General features: G+C 37.9%; 1 protein-coding gene across 6 annotated transcripts in view; it reads left to right on the forward strand.

Annotated features, from left to right (window-relative positions):
- Aldh1a2 (aldehyde dehydrogenase 1 family member A2) overlaps window positions 1-21352 on the forward strand; it is a 172886-nt gene that overhangs the window by 142688 nt on the left and 8846 nt on the right. For all 6 annotated transcript variants that reach the window (XM_047536147.1, XM_047536137.1, XM_047536161.1 and 3 more), the window contains 5 exons: window positions 15986-16088; window positions 17746-17930; window positions 19353-19517; window positions 20216-20373; window positions 21138-21212. In XM_047536147.1, coding sequence (XP_047392103.1) covers window positions 15986-16088; window positions 17746-17930; window positions 19353-19517; window positions 20216-20373; window positions 21138-21212 — 686 coding nt within the window. The remainder of the gene's footprint in view (window positions 1-15985; window positions 16089-17745; window positions 17931-19352; window positions 19518-20215; window positions 20374-21137; window positions 21213-21352) is intronic.

Genomic DNA, 21352 nt, shown 5'->3' on the forward strand with positions numbered 1-21352 from the left:
CTGCTTTCAGTTTCCCAAACTCATACTGCATTCTTACTGTAACCTAGAATTTTTTTTTTTCAAAAATGACTTCACTTATTTTTTTCCCTTGGCTCTAGAGTGACAGTCCCATACTGCCTTTGGCTTTCTTTCTCTAGGTTTCATGTAGATCAGATCACTCTGAGCTCATAGCCTCATATTGGATATATTATAGTCAATGGGATTACACCTTTATTTACTTCAGTTGACATAACTATAGTCTTAAGAGTACAATTGTAAGAACATTTAGATCCAGAAAAGCCCTTGGTTTATTTGGTACAGAATATTTAAGAAGTGCTTTAATTTCATAAATAACTCCTTTTATCTTTGAGCTGATTTGATTTATCAGTTTAGTGTTGATTTTGTAAGTTTTAGTTTAGTATCTGGGGCCAGGATTGTGACTTAGTAGTAGGGTGTTGCCTAGCATGTATGAGGCACTAGGTTTAATTCTCAGCACTGCATAAAAATAAATAAATAAAACAAACGTATTGTGTCCATCTACAACTAAAAATATATTTTTAAAAAGATGGTAGTTTGTGGTCATATATACAATTTTGGATGAGGACATTCTTTCTGGGGTTGTCCTATTGGTATTCGCCTCAGTACCTGAAGTAGTATTTGATTAACAGTAAAATGCATTTTAGATATTTGTTAGCCACACAAGGAAGAAAAGACTGAATCAGGAAATAAAAGCTTACTCAAAGATAACGTATCAGTGGAACACTTCCCTCCTTTAAAATGTGACCTTAAGATTAGTTCACTCTCATTTGATTTGTAAGATCTATGGCTATGGATCAGCCAAAAATTCTGAACAAAGTTGGCATAGTAATAGTGAACATACCTGTTTCTAAGGTCATGGGAATTAAATGCAGTATGAGTTTGGGAAATTGTAAGCAGTAAGCAAATGTCATTTTATAATAGGATATCAGTATCTCAAGAAGGAAGATATATCTGTGTGGTCTGTCAGGGCTTCAAGAGAGAGGGATTTAATACAAGTTTTATAAGATGTGGATAGGTAAAGCAAATTGGGAAGAGAAAGGCAGTATTCATCAACAACTGGAGGCTGGAGGGTACCGAAAGTCTTGGTGAATTAGAGCAGGGATCCGGAAGTGGTGGGAAGATTAGCAGGCAGATGAACTACAAAATGGTACTGTGCAAATCAAGCCCTTAGAGAGAGTTCTGGGTTAAAAAAACTGAAGCCAAAATGGAGACGATCTTTCAGACAAAGATATCACAAGGAAACTACATAAATATTCCTTTTACAAATGCAAAAATCCTTAAAAAATTAACAAACAAAATTTGGCAATATATAAAATGCATTTAACACCATGATTAAGTGGCATTTATTCCAGGAACAAAAGGTTGGTTTTTTAGGCAAAATATTAGTGTAGTACTCCATATTAATGGAATAAAAGACAAATCATCTAATCATCTCGTAGACATAGAGAAAGCATTTAAAGAAATTTACCATCACATAGAAACTTGTACACAAATGTTCATCCTTATGGCTGAAGGTAGAAGCAACCCAGATGTCTATTCAGTGATGAGTTGACAAGTAAAATGTAATATATCCATATAATGGAATATTATTCAGTCATTAAAAGAAATAAAGTATAATACATGCTACAACTTGAAGGAAACTTGAAAACATTATTCTAAGTGAAAGAAGGCAGTAACAAAAGGGTACATATTTTATGATTCTGTTTATCTGAAATGTCTAGAATAGCAAATGTATAGACAGAAAATAGATTAGTGGTTTTCAGGAAATGAAAGGAGGGGAGAATGAGAGTGATTGCTAATGAATATGAAGTTTCTTTGGGGATGTGAAATGTCCTATAATCCAAACTACTGAATTTTACATGTCAAAATGGCAGATTTTATGACATGTGAGTTACATCTCAGTAAAGTAATTAAAATGGATGATTCTGTTTAAGCTTTTAAATTTAGGGTTCCAATTCTGATGGAACACGTACTTTGTGCCAGGTACTTGCTAAGTGCTTTGCATACAGCACATCTCACTACATCTCCACATTCACCCTCAGGAGGTACAGAGATGAGCAGAGTGTGACTAGAAGAGCTAAATACCTACCCCTGGTCACGTGCTAGTAAATGACAGGGCCTAGAGTCATATCCAGAGCCTTTACACATCACAGTACCATGCTGCCTCCCTAGCTAAGGGTTGTACACCACCCCACATGTAGGAGACAGTATCCATTAAAATCAAGAATACCATATCAAAGGGGATACTTAGGAAAGATGGTTTCTCAATGGAACATGTTTTGTTGAAAGACTGGTTAGAAGTGTTTAATTCTGAAAGGATATAGACACTGTTCTAACTCAGTTTTTTTCTGCTTTTCCCCTAAAATTCACTTTAAAATTGCATCTCTTAAAAATACCATTTGATCCATTAGAGGGCTTTTACTTGACAATCTCTGATATAAGACTTAATGTTTTGAACCTAAGCTATCTCAAGCCAATTCTACATTTATTGAGCACTGGTCTGGCAAGCACTATACTAGGCCTTGGAGAGATACACATGGTTTTCAAATGTATCTACACATCTAGGAGATATGTCATCAGTTTGAGATATTTATGTTTGAATGAGCAGTTACTTTATTCAAAAACAACTATTTTAAGAAGACGATAATTTTACATCTTAATTCCAGTTTTTAATATTTACAACTATGAAGAATTTAGATCCATTTCTTTCCTCTTATCACTGATATCTTTGGATAAAATGAAATTGTAGTGGTATGAGAACCAAAGTATAAGTAGAACTTGGAGGAAAGGTATTCCAGTTGTGGGAACCCTTGTGAGTAATCCATTGCTTGATATTGACAGATAATCAACAAATACTAGTATCATTCAATTCTTAAAATTATCTCCCATGCCATTTATTAAAGACCAGCACTTTTTAAAAACTTGTTCATTCCCTTTCTCTCTCTCTCTCTCTCTCTCTCTCTCTCTCTCATTCTCCCTATATAGACACAGACACACGTACACATTTTTGGCTGAAATGTAGGATGAAAGATTAGGTTTCACTGTTCTCTCTCAATAAAAACTGTTATTTAAAAAAAATTATTTCAGTAGTTCTACTTTTAACGGACATTTAAACCCCAGAGCTGCAGTTTTTATACTAATTCAGTGTTCCTCCTTAAAAGTCTCTTTAATAGGATGCAAAAAGCTGTATAGAGGTGGAAGGTGGGGAAACCCCAGCCTTAAGAACCTAAATTATGACAGAAGGAACTAGTTGAGAAGTCAGAGTGTAAATGATTTCCTAGGGTCCTCCACACTTGGCAGTAGAGCAAGCCAACACTTGACCCCGGTGCTTAGTGTCTAAATATGTGACTTCAATGTTTTAGTAGAAAGCAGTTAATATTTCAGAAACAACAAAATGCATGAAAGAATTAGAAAAGAATTAGATTTCCCCCTATAGCTGTTTTCCGTAAACCACATTTCTGGCAAGTTAATTTCCATCTCTAAAGCTATGCCAGTGACTTATCATAAGCAAAGATAATTTTTGAGCTGAACAGTTAAAGATCAGTCTGATCAGACTAATGATCATCCAATAATACCTCACAGAATTTTATATTAGTTTAGTAAATTTAGAGCTTTAATGTAGTTCAGCTTGAGTTAATTTCTCTCCATCCTTTACTTAGAATCTCTTAAAGGAAAACAGAGTACTCATCAGTCCTTTACTAAAATGAAACTTGAAAAAACACTATCACAACACTGTACTTTTTTTAATCTTTCCAGACCTCAGATTTCCTGTCCATAGATTAAGAATGATATTTTTAATCTACTTCATGGATTTTGAGGATGGAATGAACTAGTATATTTAAAGTGTTTAGCACATGGTCTGGTTCTCAGTAAGGTGTCAGTAAATATTAGCTGTCATTGTTTTGTGTTTATTTTTAAGTGAAGTTTATAGAACAACTTATGTTTGAGGAAGTGTGGTATAATAGGAGGGGTTCTGGATTCAAGCAACTGTGGATCATATTCCAGTTTCCTGTCATGTAATCTTTGGAAAATTATCTTTCATTTCTTCATCTACTAAGAGGGCATGTGAATAACTCCCCACAGACTTATTTGTGGATTAAGATAATTGTATTTGAAAGTTCCAATCATATTGCGTAGCACATTGTAAGATTTCAGTAAATATTAGTTGAATTTGAACTTTTCATTTGCAAATAATATCTCCATTGAAAACTAATTCCTGCTCTCTTCTGGCAGCTTTACTTTCTCTTTATTTGTTTTATGGCTTTTATAAATACCTTACAAATATTTTTGGCTTCTAGTAAGAGTGTGTGTGTGTGTGTTTGCTCTTCTATTTCACTTTTTGGAAGATTGCCTGAGTGCTTGCTTAGATAAATTGCTTTTGAATTATTTTCTTTTTAGATTAAATATTGTACTATTTAGAATGCAATGCTGGAAGAGAGTTTTTTAAATATATTTCACTGTGGTTTTCTGTTTTTAAATTTGTTCTTTTTAGTTATACATGACAGTTAAATGCATTTTGATGTATCATACGTACGTGGAATGTAACTTCCCATTCTTGTAGTTCTCCATGATGTGGAGTTACAGTGGTTGCTACTGGAAGAGAGTTTTGATATCTACTAAGGAACTCACTTATGATTGTTTGCTGTGGTCTAAAATGGGGGCCACTCCTTCAATCTGAATTGACTACAATCAAAGTCTGTCATAAGAAAAATTTTCTTTGCTAAAATAATGTAATGTAGTTGTCATTATTTTTCAGTAGTTGTTCAAGGTGGTGGTGATGGTGGTGGATGTTTCTACCTAGCTGTCCATCACCCACCACAGAAAATCTGAACTCTTTAGGACCACACACAAGGCTACTCCTGGCCCGCCCCTATTTCCTCAGAGCCCTTACCCCTGACCCACAGTGCTGGCTGCCTTACCAGGCCCGCTTGTGATGCACCTTTGCAACTCTGACTTGGTATGTACCATGCCTCCTGCCTGAACCCTCTTTCTGTTCCTTCCCAGTGAGTTCTCAGTTCAGTGGTAGCTTCTGCAGCTAAATGAGAACTGGTCAACTTCTATAATGACTAGGATTCTTCTTACATCTATAACTTCAAATGTTGCCTCCTTTTCACTTCATTAATTATAATTTATGTTACTGGCTCTGATGTATTCTTTCTTTTCACTATCTTGTCCTTTCCTTAATGTTTCTTTTTTTCTTGTCATTATTCTTTCTTTTTCACATTCTAATTGTTTTAGAATGTTATCAATGCATTCCTAATGTATTTTTTTACTTTAAAACCATTAAATTGTATTTTAAATAGTTCCATAGGTTCAATATAATTTCCCTGCCTTAAATTATATTTTAAATAGTTCCATAGGTTCAATATAGTTTTCCTGCCAATAGTCCACAAAGGACAACAAGGAGACCTAGGTGTAATTGATCTAATAAAGTCTTAATTAGAGCTTAATTAGATATAATTTGTGTATAGTAAGTTTCACATATTTAAAATATACAGCTTGATAGTTTAGACATATGTAGCCATCCACCTGAGAAGGCACAAGCACAGTTGAGATAGTGGATATGTTTACTACCCTCAAAAGTTTCTTAATGTCCCTCTGCAATCTCTCTCTCACATCTCTCCCTTCATCTCCACCCCTGCATTCCCAGATACCAATTTCTCCTTATTCACATTTTCTAGAATTTTATATAAATAGGAACATATGGTATAAACTTTGCTATCTGCCTCTTTTTTACTCAGCAGAATTATTTGGAGATCCATCCATGCTGTGTGTATCAGTGATTTACTCTTTTTTTATTGCTGAGTAATATTCAGTCTTTTGGATAAATCACAATTTGTTTATCCATTCAGCTGTTTGGAACTTCTACAAAAAACAAAGCCTCTACAATCTTTTGTGTAAAAATTTTTATCTGTATATAAATATGTCCTAAGAGTGGAATACATAAGAATGAAATGACTGGATAATATGGCAGATTAAGAAATCTAAGATGTTTTCCAAGTAAATTTCCTACCAGCAGTGTAAAATATTTCCAATTCCTCTACATCTTCATCAACATTTGGTATGGTCATTCTTTTTAAATTTTATTCATTCAAATTAGGTGTATGATATTTTCTTGGAGTGGTTTTAATTTCCAGTTCTCTACTACTGAGCATCTTTTCCTTTGGGCGTTTGCCACCAAATGTCTTCTTTGGTGAGGTGTCTTTTTAAGGTTTGCCCATGTGTTGGGAGAGAGCATTGTTTGTTTTCTTATTCTTGAATTTTGAAAGTTCTTTGTATATTCTGGTTACAAGTCCTTTATATATTGCAAATATTTCCTCCCAGTCTGTGACTTGTCTTTTCATTCCCTTAACAATGTTTTCTAAGAGCAGACCTTCTTAATTTTGATAATATTTAGTTCATCAGTATTTTATTTTATGAATCAAGTTTTTGTTGTTGTGTCTAAGAGAGCTTTAACTAACTTAAGAGTACCAAGATTTTCTCCTCTGTTCCCTTCTAGGAATTTTATAGTTTTTGTTTTACATTTAGGCATATAATCTACTTTGAGTTAATTTTTGTTATGTTATGAGGTAAGGATTGAAATTCTCTCTCTTTTTTTTAAACATAGATGACTAGTTGAGCACCATTTCTTTTCTATTTTTCTTCTTTGTGCATGTGTGCACAAAGAATTAAACCCAGGGGCTTCACACATGCTCGGCAAGCACTTTACTACCGAGCTGAAAACCCAAGCTGTTCATCACTATATCTTGAAAAGCCTGTCCTGTCTCCACTGAATTGTCTTTGAACCTTTCTCAAGCATGAGTTGTTCATATTATCGTGGGTCTCTTTCTAGTCTCTGTTCTGTTTCACTAATCTATGTGTCTGTTCATTCAACATTACCATACTGTTTTGATTACTGTAGCTTTATACTAACATGAATCTTTTAATCTCCACAGGAAGAACATTAACAGCTAAATATGTAAAATATGTACTCTTCAAAAGTGGAGATATGCATTAGGGAACTGAGGCGAGGGGCGGTGGGAGAAAAACACAGAGAAGAGGGAATTTGGGAAAGAATGGTGCAGAAGTGCCCTGTGAAGTGTTTTGCCATTAGAAACACAATAGTGAGGTAGCTTAATTACAGTGTGTACAAAGTAAGTTGCAGCTGAATTTTTCCACTGGTGTCTACATTTAATATTTCTCTAGAGAGACTTACCTTCATTTGAAAGGAAACCAATTCTGTGGTTTTTGAGGTATCTCCTAGTTTATTCTGTGGGATGACATCATTGGCAGATGCTAAAGGACCTGAGGGAGAGGCATTTGCCTAGAATATGAAAACCAACTTGTAATTATCTACATTAATAGTGGCAGATGGATAATTTTCACAGACAAATCGGTGATCACGTAATCCCAGAGTCCCTTTTTAGTTTGTACTTATTTATTTCTTCATTTATCTATTCTTTTCTAATTTTGTATGCTACTTGGGAAATTATATACATTCTTCCAAATTGAACATGTCACTTAAATGTGGATTTAAGCGTGGCTTCTGTTATGATTACCCTAGGGGGATAGGACCTTTTGTTACATCACAAAATGTCTGGAACAGCAATAAGAAGCTTATTTAAGGTAGCTGATTTCCATTTTGTTTTAGCAAAAGGCATTTTAAAAGGAAACAAAGTTACTCAGATTAAAGGTGGGATTAATTTCTCCTTATGCAGCTAAATACATAAGCAATACATGTAAATATTTAATAAGTGAATATGAAAGGGCTCTTATAAACACAGAGTCAACAAACAACTTCAGTAAAGTATAGGAAAACAGTTTGCATTTTGCTTGATATGGTGTTTTCTTTATTCAGTTAGATTAACAAATCATGATTTCATCATTAGTCAACAAGATAATAGAGAGACCATCAAAGCAAACTACAGGAGAGTCCAGATTGATTCATGCCAAACAAATGTTTGTAGCTAACAGCTGTATTATCACTGATTCTAATTTACGCAGCTGGGGTTCTCCTTTCATTTCCTAAGTGAGATGAATGTCATGTTGCATGATACAAACCCATCTCTGCTGCTTGAGTAATGAATCAGGTCAGCTCTCCTCTGTTTAGCCTCACCCCTCTTTGTAGGTGGGGGAAGTTGTCTGCTACAGTTTAAGCTATTTTTTAAAAGAGCTAGTAGACCTTTTTCTACAGATTTACAGGTGTGTGTAAATCTGCAAGGGAATCATCTAGCATTTTAATAAAACTACCAGTTTGATGTAACAGAACTTTTTGGATGTTCAGATTTTAAATTATTAGTTTTCTTCCCTTTTTAAAATACTTCAATCAAAATGTGAGTATTGAAGAATAAAAATAAGCATACTAATGTATGCTGTATCTCTGCTAGCTGAGATTTTATGATTTACTCTCTATGCCAAATCAAGGATTCTGCAATAGGTTTCTCTCTTCTAAGCTCAGACTGAGTATGAACAGGTTCTAAGGTGCCCACCTTCTTTAGCTTGCCTAATTGATGGGACATTAGTATCTTTGACCTGAGTGCTCCATGCTTCTTTCTCTCAAAGCAGACCAAGAAATCAGAATATTGATTTTTTAAAATTTTTCTGAAATAGTCTTATACAACAAAAGGAGACTAAATGTACAATAATAAGTTATTCATAGATAGTGTGCTTAATTGTTAGAATCCCACTCAGAGCATAGGAGACCTAATCCTCAGATGATCTAGAGAAGAGGAGTGACCACAGAGAGAAGCTGTGGTGGAGGTAAAAGAGCTGGAGGCTCCTTGTGGGCATTCCAGGGCCCAGTTCTGGCTCTGCTACTCCATGGGTGCCTGTTCCCAGCTCATTTCTTGACTTCTCTGAGTCCTGTTTTTCCAAATATAAAATGTGGTAATAATTCTTGCCTCCCAGCTCTGTTGTGAACATTAAATAAAATACTGTTTTTGAAGACAAGTAGCATGGGATAGGTGCTCATTCAACAATCACACTAAATATTTGGAGATTATACCCAATGATGGAAGCTTAAAGAGATAAGTTTGAGAGAAATGCCTTTAAAGATATTATTGACTCCATGGTTCTCAACACTAGCAGCACATTTGAATTGGGAACTTTTGAAAAATAACCATGACTATATGTTCCACTGACTCTGAGGTAAATCCCAGACAGAAAAGAGCATAAGTGCCCTGGGAATTCCAGTGTGCAGCCAGTGTTCTAACCCGTGGAACCATCCCCTGCATTAGAGGTGAGGAAATTAAAGCCAAAGATAAGGAAGAGGAACATTCAGGATCCTCTTGCTAGTTGCCATAAGGCTACCCTTGGACAGGCATCGTGTTCTCTCATCTCTGTGCCCCTGTTTCCAGAGGCTGTAAGAGTAACCATCATGCTCTGGCTTATTGACTCAACAAATGTTATTCAAGATTTTTGTATACACTCACAGAAAATAATGAACCAGACAGATTCTCCACTGATGAATTCAATCTAGCGAGAAAGATAGCTCATAAATCAGGGCAAGAGTTATGTGCAAAGCCCTGTGGGTTTGGAGAAGGAGAAACTAACCCCTGTGGGGAGAGTGGAAAGAATAAGCTAGCTTCTCAGAGGAGGTACAGAGTTAGGTCTGGAAGAATTAGTTTATTATCAAGTCAGCCAGGACAGGAAAGACCTTTGAGGCAAGGAAGCAACTTATTCAAAGACACGGAAGTGTGTTCCAGGAAAGACAAGTGGCTTTGTGTGACTGGAGTGATGGGTGGGTGGGTGAATGGTAGGGAAAAAAGACTGGAACCATATAGTGGTTATATTGATTTTTACACTCCACATTTCACAGATAAAGTTTTGAAATTGCTAGTACTACTTAAAGGATGCCTTGGTCCTGTTACTTGCTAGTGAAAATCTGAACAGATTAATTTGGCTCATTTCTGGGTACTTCACAAAGACAAGAAATGCCCAATTCACATATTTTTGGCTTTTGTTTTCATCACAGTTGAAACCAGGAAGCATAACAAAGGAATTTTAGAAAGAAGAAGAGAGAAGAAGTATAGTCAGTCTGTTTGAGGTTTTCAAGAAATGAAAATACATGCAGAAAGCAGGCATCTTCAACCAGTTTACTAATATCTCTATAGAGATTTATTTTTCTGGTTTTATAAAGGTATCATATCTCTGTTTTCCTTGCGAAGAGCCAGATTTCATTCCCCTGCACTGCTGAAGTGCCGTGAACAGGATTCCAGGACATTGTGATTCTTCAGGGGTGCCCCTAATATCACTCTTGAAGCCTATTCACACGAAAATGGGAGTCAGAGTTGATCTGTGCCAGTATTCCTGCTGAGAATTAGCCCAGTTTCATTATGTGTTGGGGAATCCCCAGTTCACCACCCTTGCTTGTATGGGGTACACAGATTAAACTGAGAGGCTCTGCAGGGAGTGTCGAGTTAAGAAACCACATGATAGGAACACTATCACTTACTCTTTCATAATGAGTTCTGTGCAGGGAAACTAAAAACAGACTAGGTTCTCTACCATTCCGAGCAGCTATGATATCTTATGAAAAGCTACTTCTGCTCCTTAAGGCAAGAAAAACAGGGCAGAATTGCAGACAGACTCTCAGTGAGCAGGGGTCCCAGGAGTCCTATCCATCTTTTTTAACTCCTCGAATTAACCAGAGTAAAAGGAACAAATTTGCTACTTGGCCTGTGCCTTTATTTTGCAGATGAAGAAGCTGAGAACCAGAGGAGATGAAATGACTTTCCTAAATCGAAGGTTCCTTAAGAGCCAAGTCCTATTTGTAGCATAGGTCTTCTGACCCCTATGGGCCAAAGTGTAGTCCATAAACCTACATATGGTTATAATCAGGCAGGTTGTCAGTGATGGGATGGGAGGAATAATAGGAGTACATTGTGAAACCTTTTGTCATGGAAAAAAAAAAGATGAGGAATTCAAAACCAAGTCTCTATGCCATTATCTTAAAATCTATATTCATGTTATATATAGGATTTGGTTTCTCAAACTGAATGCCTATCTGTTTTATCTTGCAAATTGTCTGTTTCATCTGAATAGGCATCAGTTTCATGAAACCTGTCTCTATCAACTTGACCTTTAAGTCTCCTTCATGTCATCATGCGCTCCTACCTTCTGGTCACGTGGTTATGCTATAGATATGAGTGGTGTATCTCACATCCCAAGCAACCACACTTAAACTTTTGCATCTAAGTGTTGGTCAATCCCAGACCTTGTTTTATGTCTATAATATATTCTTTCTTAAATTTTAATCATATATATATATATATATATATATATATATATATATATTTTTTTTTTTTTTTTTTTTTTTTTTGCGGTACTGGGGATTGAACCCAGGGCCTCTTGCTTGCAAGGCAAGCACTCTAACGACTGAGCTATCTCCCCAGCCCTATCCCATATGTTTTGATTTTGGAAACCTTTGAATGGGATTTGTATAAGTAACATTTTAGCCTGGATCTATTCTATTTTGTAAGCAAACATGTTAGAATCAGTTCTCACTGAGCTCTTTGTTTTTAAACATATTACCTTTGTCTGGTAAGAATCACCTCTTTGGTGTTGCATCTATTTACTTTGTCCCCTTCATGGCAATGATAATGAGAAATGCTTCCTGTTTGGGGTCATTTACCCTCCTTCCACTCTCGGAGAATTCATGAAAAGTAATAATTTTCTAAAGAGGGTTTGACCTGAAAACTGAGAATCATGGGAAGGAATGTAATGCCTGACCTTGTAATTAATGAAGCTTGTTGCATTCTAGTTCAATTCTATAGGTAAGGATCAGAATGGTCTGACTCTGGTAACAGCAAAATGTTACAGAACTATCTATACTTTAATCTGTTCAGATCTAATGTTAAATGAGACCCAGATTATTTCTTTTCAAAGTGGATTGTAAAGCCAGCTACACTTGTTAAGTACCTGCCAGGTTACCTAGGAGCCCTTTTAGCTGTGAGTTCCTTATTGGTAAGGGACTAAGCCCAATATTAATACCTTGCACATAGTAGAACTATGAATATATGTTTAATAAAGGAAATTGGTGAAACCTGGGGTTTTCAGAAGTGTTCCATCCTGAGGCCAATTCAGATGGAAGTGGTTCTGCTATGGCCTAACACTTCCAGTTCTTTGTTGAGTCTGAGCTGCAATTTGACCTTTGTCCAGAAATGAAGAGGAAAGACATTATTCATCTGAGATTTGCCTTGCAGTGTTTAGCATAAATTTGGTTTCTAAGGAAAGACTGGCAAAGCATTGACACAGGAAAATTTTTCTTAGGCTTTCTGATGACTATGGACTGAATGAGATCTTCGTGTAGTTACTGTAGTCATGAAAATAACCACTGGTTGACATTCCTAGTGGCAAAATAGTAACCTGGCGAATGACCTGATGAATGTCATGGAGTAGGGCTAAGAGAAAAGCATGCCAGCGGGGCCAGCACTCTACCTACCCCACACGCTTACGCAGCATCTCACTGTGTGTGAACCCATGGTTTCCCCTTGCTCTTGCTAGTTTCTTAAATGTAAATTTGAAGGCTTAATATTAGTTTAAAACTGACAATTTGTGAATGTGTCTTGTATCTCTAAGAGGCCATTTACCTGTTTCCTTTCAAATCAATCTAGAATGCAAGGGAAAGATTTGGGTGGTATGTGGCACACGTTATGTACCCAGTAGACATAGAAAGGGAGGCAGAAAGGAGAATGGAAGGAAGAGAAGGAGAGGGAGTGACCCCAGGCCTGGACCCTAGAGTCAACTTACTGAGTCCAACTGGTTTTGCTGTTGACCAGATGGGTTACTCAATAATGTTCATTAATTTTTAACATGTGTATATGATCATCTCTAAAATGAGATAATACCTACTTCATAGGGGTTTTGAGAGGCATGAGTTGCTGCATGTAAGTATCTGCCATAGATGGACTTTTGCAGTGAACAATATGTTCATGAATTCCAGTCACTTGTCTTCTTTAAGAAAGCACTTACCTGCTTACTTTCTAGAACTTTAAAGTGTGTCCACATCAATTAATATGGAGCAAAATGAGGGACTGAAATTGCTCACAAGAACAGGCAGTCACAGATGGTAGCATTTTCAGGCATCCCCTGGCTGCTGGCATGAGTTGAGGGGTTGCTGATTCTCAAGTTATCCTTAGGTATGAGTTTCCTGCCTTACTAAGTGTTTCAGGCTCTACTCAAAATTTCCACTTACCATTGTTCTCTTACCAGAGCAGAGGGCCAACAGATCTTTTTTTCCTTTGTGAACACATATTTTCTTCTCGAAAGAGAGAGAATGTGTTTATTTTTCTGAAAACAGTGCATTTACTGAGCCCATCTCCTATGGAGTTTGCCTGGAGATAGAAGAGATCCAAGCTGGCAAGGACAGAGAAGGGGCAATTTGGCTGGTGGGGCAGAGTCTGCCATTAATCTTTAAAACCAGATGTTAGTATTCCCTAACATTTCAGTAAGTAACACTTTTCTACAGAACAAGAAACTAATTCTGCTTCCTTTGAATCCAACATTTTCCTCCTCCCTGCCATATATAGTTTTCTCTGAATGAGGCTATATTTTCTAGAACACTTTTACAGTGAGGCAGAATTGTAGTGAGAACACAAAAGCATTTAGCCCAGCTAATGAGTAACAGTGGAGACTGATAGAGGTGTGGGAGAGGGAGGTCAGAGGGTTTCCTGGTGTTTTCCTGAAGCAGTTAATATACATGTATAGTTTTAGAGATCTGGAGGAGACCTAATTTGGAAGTCCAGTAGTACCTGTCCTTACAGTCACCTTGATATCTCTCCAGTGAACTTGAGAGAAGAGAGTCCTCTAGCTTCTCACACTTGTGCATGGTTGTATGTATGTGCGCTTGCTCTGTGCCAGGCTGGGTTCTAAGGGCCACATTTGTTAAATCACTGGATCACTGGACATCTCTAAATTTGATGAACATACTATTTTTCTATTTTTATTGGTTCTTTTTAGTTATGCATGACAGAATTTATTTTGATATAATTATTCAGCCCATTCTTCTGGATGTACACAATGGTGGGATTCACTGTGGTGTGTTCATATAAGTACATAGGAGAATTATTTCGGGCTCATTCCACTCTCTTTCCTTTTCCTGTTCTCCTTTCCTTCCCTTCATTCCCCTTTGTCTGATCTATTGAATATGTTCTTCCCCTCTTTCCCCTTATTGTGGGTTAACTTCCATATACAGCAAAATCATTTTACCTTTGCTTTTGGGAACTGACTTTTTCACTTAGCATGATAGTCTCCAGATCCATCCATTTCCTTGCAAATGTCATAAATTCATTCTTCTTTATGGCCGAGTAATACTCCATTGTGTATATATACCACATTTTCTTTATCTGTTCATCTGTTGAAGGGCACCTAGAATGGTTCCATAGCTTAGCAATTGTGAATTGAGCTGCCATAAACATTGGTGTGGCTTCTTCACTGTAGTATGCTGATTTTAAATCCTTTGGATATATACCAAGGAGTGGGATAGTTGGGTCAAGTGGTAGTTTCATTCCTAGTTTTTTGAGGAATCTCCATACCGCCTTCCAGAGAGGCTGCACTAATATGAAGTCCCACCAGTGATGTATGAGTAATCCCATTTACAGAGGAGGAAACCAAGGTTCAAAGAAGTTAAATAAATTTCCCAAGGTCAAACAGTTGGCAAGGGGCAAGCCAATAACAATCCCAGGCAGTCTGACTCTGTAATCTTTTCTCCTTACCACAACTCTTCATTGCCTGAGGACATACTAGTCCTCCCGCAGAAGAGGCTAGGGGAGCCAAACATGAATGTGGCATTTCTCTTCTCCAAGCTTTTTAAATATCTAATTTTCAGTGATTCCAAACATAAGTAGCATTTTTTTTTTATCTCAATAAGATCAAATTGTCTGTATGGGCTATATGGTGGCTCAACAATTTCCATAAAATACCTCTGCTCTCAAGTAGAGTAGCACCCTGTTACAGGTTACTTCTCCCAGAACGATTACTGAGGTGTTTGAGATGCAGGGTGTTGATTAAGGATCTCTGATGAAGGGGAGTGGACACAAGGGAAAGTTGAACTGCAGTGCAGGTATGAGATCACCTTGGCCAGCCACCTGGAGCATGGCAGAACACATGTGGTCCCTAGAGGGGTCCCATGCTGGGCTAAAAGGGCAGGCCTGCCCCCTTATGTGTGTGGATGTGGACCACTCAGGGGCGGGGAGCATCCCCTTAGGGAGCTCTTTTCAGCTGACCCTAACAGAGCTGGCAGCTGCCGACTTTCTCCTGACAGCAATCCTGTGTTCTTCTTTGAGCAGGGGTTCTGGGTGGTGCATCCCTGTTTCCAATTTGATGCTTTAAATTTCATTATACATGTGAGTCGATGGCAAATGCATTCTCCAAACTCAGCCTCTTGTTTACTTGGATTCAAGATAAATAGGCACTTACAGTATTGCATAAATAGAGACAGATTCTCTGCTTTCTAGAAACCTTTTACCATAGCCTTAAGTAGAGGCAGAGGTATAATATCAATAGTATCTTTGGACCATGTGATGAAAAACATACCTGGCATTTTTAGATACATGCACATTTTGTTTTATCTTCATTATGTCTTTCTAGTGGAGCCAGTTGGCTTTTTTCTGGTGGCCAGAGTCTCAAGCTAAAGGCCACAATACAGTGATAGAAATCTCTAGGCACATTTTGCATGCTGTTTATCTTTAGAGAAATCTTTCAGTGATTAAGCTTCCAGATTTAACTCCCTTTGTCTTGTGTCTTCCATCATGAAATGAAAGCAGCCCTCCAGTAAATTTCAGCATGGACATTCAACTGCATCCCAACTGCCTTACGTATCTTGTCACCCAAATTGACCACGAAAGTCCTCCTGTGTCTTTCAGTGGATTCTTTTGCCTTTAGCATCAGCTCCTGCTGCATTCTTTTGTTCCTCAGAACTGGCTTTGCCCAGAGCTGACTGCCTCAACAGTATGGTGTGCAAAATTCCTCTTCGTTTCCTTTATTGCAGGTTGGAAAGCTTATTCAAGAAGCAGCTGGAAGAAGTAATCTGAAGAGAGTAACTCTGGAACTTGGAGGGAAAAGTCCCAATATTATTTTTGCAGATGCTGATTGTAAGTCAATCACGGATCTCATACATGTCCCAGCACATCACCCTTTGGTGCTCTTTTGTATTTCTCCTCTTGCAAGACACAGAGAAAAATATCTTTGAAGCTAACAGTAATGAAGATATCCTGGGGAGAAAAATAGCTTAATATTGGGGAAAGAGTTCTTACCAACTGAGTGCTGAGCAGAGTTCGTTTTCTTAGCTGTTTTGACTTTGTGACATTGAAGAATAGGGTAGAAGAGGTGAGGGCCTGATCAGAAGAATATAGTGGAAGAACCAATATTCTAAATCTCTAAACACCCAAAGTGTAGCTCTCTCTGCCTAGATTCAAGAACTCTAAAACTTCTCAACTGGACCTGAAGACTGGTAGGTGTTTAAAAATAAATCCTAGGGCTGGGAATGAAGCTCAGTGATGGCATACTTGCCTAGTATGTGTGAAACCCTGGGTTTGATCCCCAGCACCTCAAAAAAAAAATTCTTCACTAGCCCTACCAGTATTTTCCATGTCTTCTCTGATTAGTCATCCTAATCCCTTTCTGCTACTCCCAGGACTTTCAGCTAGTGGTGAAAACACACTCAGGTCATTTCAGTGAATAGACTTTGGAGGAATTCATAGAGGCTTCAAGTAACCTAGGAAACCCTGTATCTCTAGGAAGGAGGCCATTTAGTCCATTCTGTACAGGTGTGGTCTTTCTGTTTTGAAAAGCTCTCCAGGGAAGGAAAGTGCATAATTTTATTCAGTCATTTTTTTCTTCTTTGCATCCTTAAGACAGAGCTGCTTCCCAATTCCACCACTAGGAGGGTCAGAAAACAAAGCAGATTGCTTGAATTGTAGCCCCAGCTTGAAATTTGTGGAGTTCAGCTTTAGTCACTGTTGGTCAAGATCAAAATTCTTATACCTTTTGGCACTCCACTGTCATGCCATCAGTTGTTTTCAGTCAGTCATTTAGCAACTTGCACACACCGTATTTATCAACACTGTCTTAATGTGTTAGGTATGAGATGAGAATGAGAGAATTATCATATGCTATTGTACAATTCAGTGTCAACTTAGATGAAATGTAGTGTCTTTGAAAGATCCATTGCTATTACAGTTTAATCACCAAAATGCTAATTAGGCACACAAGACCGTGTAGATTAGGGGTTGTAAATTGGCATTCCACAAACCAGATGCAGAGTATAACATGTCTAAGCATTACCATGCTTAAAAAACAAAAACTGCACATGAAAACATTGATTTCTTGTTTTTTTTTTTTAAATTGGAAAGATCTAGTCAACCGGGCTTATAATCATGCATAACAACATCCAGCTATAATGACTTCCCTTAGTCTCTCCATCACATTGTTTTACCACTGGGCAGATTCATACCTTTACATTATCTGTCTCACCCTTTTGCAGAGTGTTATAAATGATGTGGTCCAATCCCTGTTTTAACAAGAAAGAGATTCAAAGAAGTGAAGTTGTCCAAGTTCATATAGCAAGTAATGTCAGGGTCTAGTTAGAACTAGAACTAAGTTGGGTTTTCAATCCAAAGCTATCACTATTATGCTCCATGGTGAGCAAGATGTTATACCCGAGGCCTTGGAGAGGCAAGGGAGGTATATTCATGAACAGGCCCCTCTGCTGGCAAAGCAGTGTTGGAAGCACAGCTATTTTTCTTGCAGTGGACTATGCTGTGGAGCAGGCTCACCAGGGTGTATTCTTCAACCAAGGCCAGTGCTGCACTGCAGGGTCTCGCATCTTTGTGGAGGAGTCCATCTACGAAGAATTTGTGAGAAGAAGTGTGGAGCGGGCCAAGAGGCGCATAGTAGGGAGTCCCTTTGACCCTACCACTGAGCAGGGTCCTCAGGTAGAGGAATAATAAGCGTTTCTTTGTTTACTTCATCTCTGGCTAGTACCACAACAGCGGACTCTAGTGGGACCCACCAAGGCAACAGCTTCTCTTTTCTGCTACCTCTTTACTCTTTCACCTTGACTTCATAGCAGGAATGTAGCAATTGAGAGATTGTTTATTTATTATGCTTCTCTTTCCCTGCCTAAATTTTATCTCTCAAAAACTGTGAGATTAGTGTTGTCTTAAGGATATTTTGAACTGTGGGATTGATTTGGAGTCTCTCAGCTTTTAAAAAATTCCTCGGCATGACAAGGTAGATCTTGACCTTAGAACTGAGTCCCAGTCCTCCTAACTCTGTGCTTCAGGACAACCAACTGATGCCACCCTCAGGGAGGGTGGCTGTCCTTCCCAGGGCCATTTATCCTTTACTAGATGCCAAGGATTCTCTCCTCCACCCTGTGCTAGTCTGCAGAGATCACTTGTAGTTTGTAAATGTGTAGGAATGAAGGATTGGCTCACTTTTCCCTTGACTATATGGTTATCTCTTACTCTGATTGCATCACACACTGTGGTGGGTTGGGAAGGCCATGAATGTCCCTCCTGAACAGGCTAACTATAACCATCATGATGTATTTGGAAATGGAACTGTGGTTTTAATCTGTAGACAGGGTCTACAGTTTTTGTAGAGGGATATCACAGAATTTGTAGAGGGATATCTGAACCAGTTCTCATCTGGGCCACTAGAGCATGGGTTTTCCTAGTTAAGGACAACATCTCAATTTGGTGACCATTGGAGAAAAGATTGATGTTATAGCTAAGCAGTTCAAATTCAGATGAATATAGGTTTTATATTATTTACCATAATAACTGAATGATAACTATCGGTGTTAGGGGAAGACTGGCCTTATTTTTTGGACTAAGAAGTTTGCCTAAACTCTTTAATTTTAGTCCTCTCCTCTAAAGGCACAATAGGAATTCCTTTAAAAAATAAACCCTAGTAGAATTTGGCATGTGGCACTATCAAAAGAGGCCATATATTAACTTATCTATTTGTTTGTTTTTTTTGTCATTTTAGTATGAATACAACTTGCTTACCCATTCATTTGGTTATAGAAGTCAGTCTTTCCTTATATAAACAATGAGTAATAAATTATTCAATGTCTCCATCATTTTGAACTATTTACTAAATTTTCACCTGGTACTTCAGATCAGGCAAAATCATCAGGGCAGTGCCTTATTGGAATCTTTCATATATTGGTTTGAACCATACAAACTTTCCAGTTTGTCAAAAGTTAGTAATAATATCAGTTTCATATGATTTGATTAGATGTGATGAAATTTTGAAAAAAAAATCATAAATGAGAAGCTCTTGAAAACATGCTTTTTGTCCATTTTCATGGAAGACTTTACTGAATCATGAAGTGATTTCTCCTGTAGATTGATAAGAAACAATACAACAAGATCCTGGAACTCATCCAGAGTGGTGTGGCCGAGGGTGCCAAGCTGGAATGTGGAGGCAAAGGACTGGGCCGAAAGGGGTTTTTTATTGAGCCAACGGTGTTTTCAAACGTCACTGATGATATGCGGATTGCCAAGGAAGAGGTATAGTGTTCTTACAAAAGTCACATCTTTCTTGGGATTGTGTCTAGGGCATGTCTGGTAGATAGTTTTAGAGTATTAGAACTTTATATTTTGTATTTGGACATTTCACAATGGCAATAAACATGGCTATGAAAATCTCACTTTCAAGGAAAAAGTTAAACCAAAAGGCAAGCAGGCTAGATAAAGGCCAGAGTGTGTGCTATGTGATTGTGACTTTTATTAGCCAGCAAATAACAATAACCTGTCTCTCACCTCAATAACACACTGACAACAGTTCAATTCCCCCGAGGATGAGGGACCAGGCTATTAACTAGCAAAGAAAGTATCCAAGTATCCTCACATCCATGCAGGTGAGAGATAAGGATCAGGTCAGCCATTAATGCAGAGAAATAGTCCTCAGTGCTGGAGGAGTGTTTAGGGGATCATGGAGAATGCCACTTAGTCTTCTGTACCTACAGAGCACACCTCAAGTACTACAGTGGAATCAAGTGATGCCAGGGAGGTTAGGAGAGTGGATGTTTAATCTGAGGTTAGACTCTTACATAGTCTTATTCTGGGGAAGTTTGGGATAGCTTACTGTTTCATGTGGCAAAACTAGTCATTTAAATGATAAAGGCAGAGTAAACTTACTTTAAAGTGGGGAAAACAGATAAATGATTGGCAAAGCAACTTCATTGAGTCAAACTGTTTTGTTGTAGATCTTTGGCCCTGTGCAGGAAATTCTGAGGTTTAAAACTATGGACGAAGTCATTGAAAGAGCCAATAACTCAGACTTTGGCCTTGTAGCTGCTGTCTTCACTAATGACATCAACAAGGCCCTCACAGTGTCTTCTGCAATGCAAGCTGGGACTGTTTGGTAAGATCAAAGGCAATCTCATTGTACTGTCTCTAACAAAATTCCACTGGTGGTATAGAGGCTTGTGTTACTTTGCTTTTCTATAATAAGTAACTGAGGACAGGCCAACTTTATTTTTAAAAGAAGTTCTTTAGCTCACAGTTTTTGAGGCTGCAAGTTCAAAAGGTATGGCAGGGACTCTTGACTGCATCACCTCGTGGCAGATGGCAATGGTGGAAGCTCAGGTGGGAGGAAGAGATCACATTGCCAGTCAGGAAGCCAGAGAGAAAAATTCAGGTGTTTGACTCAATCTTAGAACAACCTAAGAGCTATACTCTTGTAAAAACTCAGGGGGAGCACAGAACTACCTTAACCCTTCTGAGCAGCCCCACAGTCACCTAAGGACTTTTCACTAGACCCCACCTCTTTAAGGTTCCACACCATCTCCCAGCACAGCCACCCTAGGGACCAAGCTTTCAATACATGAATCCTTGGGGTAAACTATATTCAGGTTACAGCAGGGCCTTGTGTTATCAGAAGGTTGGGTAAAATAGACATCTTCTGAAAGGATGGGGAATACCAAGGACATCCAGACTTCAACTGGAGAAGGGATAATCTTCTTATTGGTGAGATCAGAAAAGTAAAGTAAATTTTAAACTATAAATAAATTTTTTATCTGGAGAAAAGAAACAAAAAATAAAACTTTTGAAAGAAATATCATGCCAATGAGATTATGTCTCTGCAGGTAGAATTCATACTAACAGTACTATGTTTTCTTCTTTTAGGATCAATTGCTACAATGCCTTAAATGCCCAGAGCCCCTTTGGAGGGTTCAAGATGTCTGGAAATGGGAGAGAAATGTAAGTGTCACATTTGCTGATGCCTGCAGAGAAGCAGGGGCTTTGAATATCAGCACAGAGCAACACTCACAAAATAGTTTAATTTTCTTACACTCATCTGTTCACTAAACTAACATTCTGGTGAGGACAAACTACTATAA

The sequence above is a fragment of the Sciurus carolinensis genome, chromosome 2 (genome assembly GCF_902686445.1).
Source record: "Sciurus carolinensis chromosome 2, mSciCar1.2, whole genome shotgun sequence".
In the NCBI taxonomy this organism is placed as follows: domain Eukaryota; kingdom Metazoa; phylum Chordata; class Mammalia; order Rodentia; family Sciuridae; genus Sciurus; species Sciurus carolinensis.